This window comes from Acyrthosiphon pisum, chromosome X (assembly GCF_005508785.2).
Source record: "Acyrthosiphon pisum isolate AL4f chromosome X, pea_aphid_22Mar2018_4r6ur, whole genome shotgun sequence".
NCBI lineage: Eukaryota > Metazoa > Arthropoda > Insecta > Hemiptera > Aphididae > Acyrthosiphon > Acyrthosiphon pisum.
This window is the reverse complement of record NC_042493.1, coordinates 112,007,199-112,017,197: the sequence shown is the minus strand read 5'-3', so window position 1 is coordinate 112,017,197 and position 9,999 is coordinate 112,007,199. Positions and strand designations below refer to the sequence as shown.

Below are 9,999 nucleotides of genomic sequence, written 5' to 3'. Positions count from 1 at the left end.
GATCTTCAGTTTCTACAATTTTTATAGTTTTGTTGTCATAAGTAAATATATTATTTAAGTTACTCATAAATCCATCACACAAATCTTGGATAGATGGAGTTTTAACTTGATTAGTTTCCAAATTATTATTTATTGAATTCATTCAACTTCAGACTTATCTAAAGTTATGAATATAACAGATTTTTAAAAATCAAATTCAATTTCTTTCTTTAGTAATTATAGCAAATTGGAACATAACACCTAAATAATATAACAATTCTGTAGAGAAATAAGTGCCGATAGGTTATAATCTCTATACTTAGGTATATTGATTATATCTATCTTTTTAATCGACCTCTTTACTTATATTCTTCAATCATCAGATCAACATTTTTTTAAGAAACAATTATCATAAAAAAAAAGAGAATTTATTACAATAATTTTTGTGATGATTAAATATTAATTTGACATTTAAAAATGTATTTCAATAATATTTATGACGATTTGATGTTAGTTTTGAAATTTAAAAATATATTAAATAATTTTTTATTTATCATGTTTCATTCACTAATATCTCCTACAAATAAGAATAGTCTATACATTACAATTTTTCCAGACATCCTACTTTTGGAGGAATTAATAGCTCAACAGATCAACCTTTAGACATTTTAAAGTCAACATGGACAATTTATTTCATTGGCTCAGGAACTCAACATTCATAACACCTCACAAAATATATTCCATTGGCTCAGCAACTCAACCTCTAAAATCTATGGCATTTGTTCAATAACTCAACATTCACGATATCTCAACAAAAACAAAATCTCTATGGAATATTTTTAAAAACTGTATAACTTTTAAAATCCTAAGGCAAAATTGCGTATAAGTAATGTTTTAAAAATTGTATAACTCTTAAAATTCTAAGGCAAAATTGCGTATAAGTCATAGTAGTATATATATACCAAAAAAAAAGGTAGTATACGGGGCACTTATGGGACTTTTATTCTTAATAGAACAATTCTATCAAAAAATATTTTAATTATTAATACGATTCGGTTTTTGAAAAATATTTTGTATTTCAATTTTAATTATTAATAATTTTTCTCAATACATTAATTTAAAGTCAAAATATTTCAGATTAGAAATAATTTTTCAAAATATTTTTTTGGATTATTAATGCAATTCAATTTTTTGGAAATTTTTTTAATTATTCATGTGATTCAATTTTTTGAAAAATATTTCAATTATTAATGCAATACAATTTTAATTATTATTTTAATTTATTATTAATGCAATATTCCCTTAAATATTTTAATCATTAATATAGGTATCATATTTTCCATTTAAGTAAACTCCGATGTGGAATATGTTAGAATGAACCATTTTTACATTAAACATTTTTGATTTTAGTTCTTTATAAGTCCCCTTCGGCCTTCATAGTATCATAGTGTAAAATAGTTTTCAAATATTTTTGGATTTTAATAACGCGTCCCCTATTCGGGTGAGTGTTAAATATTGAACATTTTTTAATAAAAAAATTCTATTAAAAATTTAATTAATAATATAATTATATTCTAAGCATTTTGTGATCCAAATCTGTACCTCCCATGCCAAGACAACATATTTTAATATTTCCTAATCTTGAACAACACAATATCATGGAGATATTTGAAAAAATAAGTACTGGATGTATTTATTAAATCATTAGCTATTTTACAAATGTCAAGCCATGTTGGTGATTCTAGTATTTCAGAAGCATAAGGCTTTCCGTTTCCAGAAATATTGTGTCCATGATCGATAATTAAAATATTTCCTTTAATTGGAATTTTATTTAGATTATATTTCATGATTTTAATATTTTTATTATTATTATTATTATTATTATTAGTATTAAGTCCCCGGCATCCCTCCTACACGGATTCTGCAGTGGTACAGCTAAGACTGTAAATATTTTAATCATCGCACGCAGTATATCTGGTCGCATAACTATTTGTTTATCTTGTACGCACCGTCGCTGTTGCCGTCGCGAACACACAGTTATTATAATTATTATTGCACGAATATTATCGACGTCGCTGAACGATCCATTATCATTGGACGGGATCAGCAACTACTACTGTGAACCACTCACTTGGATACTTAATAATTATATTCTTTTAGTTTGAGCTTCATTTAGAGTCGCCATTGTGTTTAAAGGGGAATGTGTTGTCGCATCATAAAAAAAAACGGGAAAAAAAAAAAAAATTTTTTTTTAAAAACTGCAAACTTTTCTAAAAAAACATATTTATAAAAAAATATATTAAAAAACAAAAAAATTAATGAAAAATTTAAAAGTGGGTGGTGCATCATACAAAACATTTAAAGCCGAGCTAAGTCTCGCATACACTTCTTTGTTCAATCCTGTATATAAGATAGTGACTGGGAGTATATGTCAAGTGTAAGAGCACCACACACTGTTAAATTGTTCATCAACAAATTTTTCATTAATTTTTTGTTTTTTTAATATATTTTATTTTAAATGTTTTTTTAGACAAGTTTGTTTTTAAAAAAATTTATTTTTGTATTATTATTTTAAAGCTATTTATTTGTCCTAAACGAATAACCATAGATACATCCGATTTATTATCATATGTTTATTTTATAAATTCAAAATATTTTTACTTGTTTTGAGCTGTTTACAGACAATTTTTTTTTTTTTTTGGGGGGGGGGGCGCACAGTGGTTCAAAAATCAAAATAGTTGGCCAATATTTGATATTTTGAATTTGAAACTACTCAAATAAAAATAATAAAATTGTTTTGTATACTACCCAAGGCGTATAAATATGTAAAACTTATTGCAAAATATTATTAGATATACTCATAAAATAATATAAAAGTAGACAAATATAGTTTTTTTTCTTAAAAACTATGATATTTTGTCAATAATCATCATATAGTTTAACTGTTTACAATAATTGAAATAAAATAAAATTGATGTTTTTATCGATTTATCTATGTTAGATAAGTTATTAAGATAGTATTTAATGAACCAATTATGAAGTTACGATTGTTATTTATCCGCATGTGGTCATTGAAATGTACAATGTTACAAATAATACGATTATAAACCTATTAGCTTTTATAAACATCCAAATATAATTATTTTTTTCATCTAGTTACACGACAATATTTACACCACCAGTTAATTCACAATCTACTGATTACAAAACTATCATCGTTAGTTGCTCATATTTGCTCGTTATTTTGTAGCGAGCACTTAAAGTTTGACAGTCTTAATTATAAGCAATATTTATATAATTGCATTCACACAGTTTTTTTTATATTATAATGGCTTCAATTCCACAAATTACACGTCATGAAATCCATGAATACATTGTTAATAACAATACAATTCATTGTTTAAACGAAAAAAAAAAATGTATTAAATTATGTTTTAAATATTTTAAAAATTGATCCAAGGGATGATGAACTGCAAAATAAAATCGCGAATATCACCAAATGTTTAAATTCGTCGTTCTTTAACAGGTAATTTCTTATAATGCTTTTAGAGTTTGGTATTCATACAATATGAATATATACATATACAAAATATACACATAATATATATATATATATATATATATATATAAACAATTATAATTTATATCATAATTTTAAATAATTATAGATATTTTATTAAATGGAACACTTGCTGCAGACAAAATTATAGATTTATGAAAGAAAATGTAGATTGGCTTAAAACAGTTATAATCTTTCCTGATTCTGTATATGACAACACCTACACCAGGAATGACAAAAATGATTTGAGTAATAACAAAGTTGACAAATCACGCGGTCGCCCGGTTTTATCGTTTGACCTCTCTAGTGACCGATCAAAAAGACGAAAGTGTCAAAATTTGTATAATGCATCTTGTTTAAGTGAACTGATCCAAACCACAACATTAGCGTTAAGAAGACATGGAATTGAAGATGCTGCAAAATTAGTCAAAGAAATCACTCATACTACTCCGACAAGAGGAAAAAAAATTCGTGAAACGTGGAAAAATCAGCAATTAAAAAATGAACCTACGGCATTGAGTACAGATGAAGCTCTCTCTTTAATTATTTCTGCATCATTATCAAAATCCCAATACAATTTACTTAGAAAAAGTGCAAAACATCATCATTTTGATTTATACCCCTCGTATCACAAGATAATTGCTGCCAAAACTGAAACTTATCCCATTTGATTTTCTGGTTTTTTTTTTTTTTAATGCACACTGGAAGAAATGTTTCTCGTTTCAAAAAAAATAAAAAATATCGACATTAGATATTTCTACGAGGCTTGAGAGTTTTTCCTCTATAGCATGTTTTTGATAAAAACAATAGGTCTCGTGCAGGCCATTTAAGTCTGTATACGAATACAAATTATTATTTTGATATTTATTATGTAAGTAATAGTTAATTTTAAAAGAGCTCTGTGAAAATTAGAATATTGGCCAACTATTTTGATTTTTGAACCACTAAATGCTGTCCCAGGGCGCTTCATGTATAAATGCACCACTTTAAATTACAATTTAAAAAAGAGAAAAAAGTATTTTTAAAAGGAAATTGTGCATTATACCAAATAATTTATTATTAACTATGAGTTTTTGTTTTTTTGTATTATGACAACTAAAATATACAGAATAGTATAAAATCAAATGATTGGCGACCAATTAACCGACTCAATCCTAGAAAAACTAAGATTGTGACGATTAACAGAAATATATTATGAAAACCAAACTTTCAAGGTATTCTAGGTATTATTCAGTATAATTCAGTAGAATAATACAAAAAACAAAAAACCCATACCAAGTAATATTATTTGGAATAATACACGTTTTCCTTTAATAAATGCTAATTTTCGCCAAATTTTTCTACTTTTTTAATTTAATTAAAATAATTAGAGCATTTCTAGTTCAATCGCGTATATCGGAGTGTTGATACGACAATTAAATAGCTTTAAAATATAAAAAATTACATCAAAACGTTGAAAACTTTTGAAGATACATAAACAAATGCGTTATATGTATGGTTTTGATAAAAAAAAATTAATTGGCCACAACTTAAAAAATTAAAAAAGTTAGACCCAATCATTAAAGGGTATTACTTCATAATTTTTGGTATACTTTTATACGACGTCAGCTGGTCGCTTCATCCCGGAACACATTATATACATTAATATTTTTTTTTTCCGTACAGGGGCCTTATTTCAAACTTTGGCCCCTGGGCCTCAAAATGTCTTAACCTGGGTTTGATCATTATCGATAACGTTTGCTCAGTATATATTTAGTACCTAAATAGTAGACTAGAAGTGTGGCAGTGTTGTAAAGTAATTGAATAAAAGTATATGAATACCTTTTAAAATATACACAAATACGTATTTTAGATATTTTTGAAAAATTCTGTACGACTGTTCATGTATTTAAAACCAAATACTTTAATAGTCTTTTTTAGTTTATGTATTTTCTATTTTAATTTTGATCACAACAAATAAAATACAGATTGAGAATATTATGTTTTTTTACTTTGAATTACACTGATATTAAGACAAAGAAAACAGTTGAGTATCTTAAAGTTCCACCATATGTTACGGTGTAAAATATATGATTTAATAAGTATAAGTGGACCACTGTAATGAGTACTCTTAAATTTGAATTCAATGATATAATATTATCATTGCATACGTAAAACGGTTATGATCAAAGACGGTTAGTTAGCCGTATGATATATAACTAAGTATATTTGATGATATTAATATTGGGAATAAAGTGATTTATATATAACCTATTTACATGGAACCTTGTTTAATTTTCAATCCTTAGCTATAAAAATTGAATATTTTATATAATTTTAACTACTGTTATGCACTTGTGAGTGAATATTGAAAATTAATTGACATAAGTATAAATCCTATTCTTAATCTAAACATTTTGTATTACGGATTACAATAATATTATACATTTATAATTCGTATACAATTTAATTTGTATTTGTTCTGTAATAGTCAGCTTTTACAGTCTTGTAAATTATTTGAGTAAAAGTAGTTAATGTTATTGACATTAATTATAGAAAAAAAACATTTTATTCGTTGGGTAACATAGCTTTAAATTTTAATACAAGGCTCCTGATATATTGTTACAATATCGTTTAAAAAATATTAAAAATACATATACACACTTCTTTTTTATAATTATTTAAAGTTCGAATTTCGACAAAATGTATCAAATTTAAAATTGATTTTGTAGTTAAAAATGTTCAACTTTTATAGCTAAGGATTGAAAATTTAAAAAAAGGTTCCACGTAAATAGGTTATTTATAAATTACTTTATTCACAATAATAATATCATCAAATATACTTAGTTATATAAAATACGGCTGACTGACCGTCTTCGCTCATAATCGTTTTTCGTATGCAATGATAATATTATATCATTGAATTCAAATTTAAGAGTACTCATTACAGTGATCCACTTGTAAGTTGTAATCTACTGTACAGCAGAGCGATACCCAATTGCCCACCTTTTTGAAATATTTAGGTAAACCACATGAATCACAATTTTAAGGACGAAAATAAAAACGTGGCTCGGTCATTCAGTCATTCTCTTGTACATTTTATTCCTTTCCGGACAGGTACCAATTAAAATATTCGTTCAGAATGGAAATCTGTGTAGGCGTTTCTACAATTTGTTGGAATTAGATTCAGTTGTTTTTGATGAAAAATCTGATCATCGCGAGGCTCCTTAAATCCGCCGTACAACTATATTAAAACTATACGCACACAGTCACAGCCAAAAACTAAAAAGGCGTTGTCAAAGGTAAATCCCAGTGATAACTATATGGCGTGGATTTTTATGTAAAAACGTAATTTTATTGAATGTAGATTTCTTAAATCTGATTACATTTATTATGAGAACGATTCATAACACTCTAAATAAAATTAAACATAGGTATATATATTATTAGTATAGGCGTCGGATTTCAATGCATTTGCATTTTTTTTTTTTTGGAATGTCTTTTACGATGCTTTCTAAGCTACACATGTGTTTCAAGTTCTACATGTTGTAACTAGAATTTTTTTTTGAGGGAATTTCTGACATTTTAATGCATTTTTAAATTTTTGAACCATTTTTCGTATTATGAGTTTTGACTAAGAAAAATTGACTTCATTAAAATATTAACATAGCTATATACTAGTACTACGAAATATAAATTATTTTCACTTTGAACTTAATAATAATATATATTAAATCTTTAAACTCCACCCTTTAGTTATTACAATATGAAATAATATTATGCATAAATAGTGAATGTTTGTTTTATAATTTCAATAAAATTAATGGTATTTTCATGTTTGACATTTATAAATAAATTATAAACATTTTATTTTATTATCTACTTTGCAATAATAATATTAACGTACAAACAAATTATAAAATATAAATTTGATTATAAATTGTAAGGGACATTTTATAGGCAACTTCATATACATTCGGCACATTCGAACATGTCGTTCTATTATAATCGAAAACACGATTTAAGGGAATCGCAGAAAACGTATTTTTCATCCGTTTTAGACCAATAGGCGGTGTTAAATTAAAAATTGTTTGGATTGTCTGATTTTAATTTTGTATATGACGTTACGGTAAATGACGTTATATGGAAATTAACGTTATTCGCCGGTTACTAACGTTATTGATCAAATATATATAGGTAATTATCGTTATAAACCGGAAAATCACGTTAATTGCCTAATACACAGGTAATTAATGTTCTAGATCAGATAATATGCACGTGAGTCTCAAATACTACAATTTGAAAAAGTATGTACCTAGATATTTTTAAAAATAGAAAAGTGCATTAGTATTATTATTTATTTATTTTTACAAGTTGTACTGCCATGACATTTACTGTCATGCAACTTTTCAGCTCCACGACAGGAACAACGTTTATTTTTGTGACCAGTCTTGCAATGGCAACGCTGGTACCCTTGAGAGTCTGCAACAGAAATATTACTAGCCGCTCCCCTCAGAGTCAAGTCAACTGTCTACCATCTGCTAATTTTATCACATTGTCCATGTCAAATAGTTTTTCTTCGCAAGCAGCTATTTCTTGGGGTGTGTAATTGTACTTAAGGAAACTATGTTCCGTATCTATAAATGAAATACTAATTACTTTTAATATTATTTATTTATTTTAATTTTAATTTTAATGAAATATTTATTTATTTATTTATTATTGGTTCTAATTCACAGTCTCCTCAGCATGATATTGCTTCTGGTAAGAAATATATTGTGACAATTAAATGTTTTGTTAAAACTGCAATTAATTAATTTAAAATACTCCCCCCCCCCGCGATAGGTCAAGTAAAATAAATGCATGACAAAACTGAAGATCTTTTTATAATATATAATACAAATATTATATTATTGTTATTCACTTTTTAGTCAATACTATATATTACCAAAGGACAGCGTGAATGGTGATAATATAAATTATAAATAGATAATAACATAGACCTAATTTTATTATTTTGAAATTGTCATTGCTTATAGTGAGATTAATAATATACGTAAAAGGTCTAAATTTCCACGAATATTTTTTTTGAATTATAACGATATATCAGACTAATTCCTACTATATTGAACTCAAAATGTCTATAAAAAATACTGTGCTTTTAAACTTGTTTGTTACAATATTTACTATACATATTTTAAATCCTTAACTATAAAAATAATTGTTTGCACATTTCTGTGATATTGAATAGTATTTATTAGAAACTCGTGCCTATGTACATATATCTTTAATATTTTTAGAACGCTATTAAAATAACTAATTTGAACCTCGTACCAAATTTTCAAGTCTTTTGACCCTACGACGTCTTTTTATTAATATTTATAGAATAAAAACTAAATAAAAATGGGTAGTGAAATGGATGTTGCTCTGCAGCACAGTAGGTAACAAGTGGATCACTATATAATGGATGGTATTAAATTTGAATTCAATGATATAATATCATTGTATATGAGAAGCGATTATGAGCGCTGACGGTTCGTCAGTGTGGATATTTTAGATTCTGAGTGGAGCTACTGATTGCTTGATATATAAATATTTATTAGTGGTTATACTTATACTGAACGCTCAGATTCCTCCAGTGACAGCTGCGGAGGTGGAGGTAATGAAAACACCATGCTCTTTAGATTATGGTAGTCGTCATAATTATAGCATAGGTATTTCAAATTTAAGCTCGACTGGACATTAATTCCTGAACCCTATTAGTACGAGCCGGGAGCGATAATAATAAAAGACGCGAGCCCAGTTCTCAATACTTCGTGCGCGAATACAGCATACCTAATTATCACACTATATAGACCGACCGGCAATTATATGTGTGTGTGAGTGCGGTGTAAATAGCTCCATCAGCAGTGGACGGGATTGCCGAGCAAGTACTGATGAGTGTTGTGAGTGTGTGAGTGTGTGAGTATGTGCGTGTGTGCGTGTATAGAATTAAACTAATACTAATGAATAATAAGACAGTTCTAGTAAATAATAAGTAGTATTGCTGTATTACTGGTAAATGATAATATATAAAATAATTATGTACAGCAACACAACAATATAATAATATATGTATAAAAAATAATACTTAATAACTAACAAACTGTCCTGTTGCTCGTAAGAATATACAAAAAAGAGTAATAATGAAAATGTATAATGTTATGTGAGTAACCAATACATTACATATTATTATATAAATAATATTCACAATAAGGACCAATACAAATAATATTTTAAGGACTCACAGTTCGACGGTTCACTCTGCTGGACAGCTCATACCTGCGTCTAAATAATAATATTTAACAATGTGATTTTCATACACACATACACACACAATAATGCCAAAAGGCTTACACTAATCAATAAAATGGCAATTCGGGACTGCGAAAAATACAATAAATATAATAATAATAAAAAACTGCAATTTGTGCCTGCGAATT

At 26.8% G+C, this 9,999-nt stretch overlaps 1 protein-coding gene across 1 annotated transcript; it reads left to right on the top strand.

The window, feature by feature from the left end:
- The first annotated feature begins 3,399 nt into the window (after nucleotides 1-3,399).
- LOC100576051 lies at nucleotides 3,400-4,350 on the top strand. The gene is made up of 2 exons (XM_003240757.4): nucleotides 3,400-3,505; nucleotides 3,648-4,350. The coding sequence occupies exon 2, from the start codon at nucleotides 3,694-3,696 to the stop codon at nucleotides 4,207-4,209; it is 516 nt and encodes a 171-aa protein (XP_003240805.1). The 5' UTR covers nucleotides 3,400-3,505; nucleotides 3,648-3,693; the 3' UTR covers nucleotides 4,210-4,350.
- Nucleotides 4,351-9,999: the final 5,649 nt, after the last annotated feature.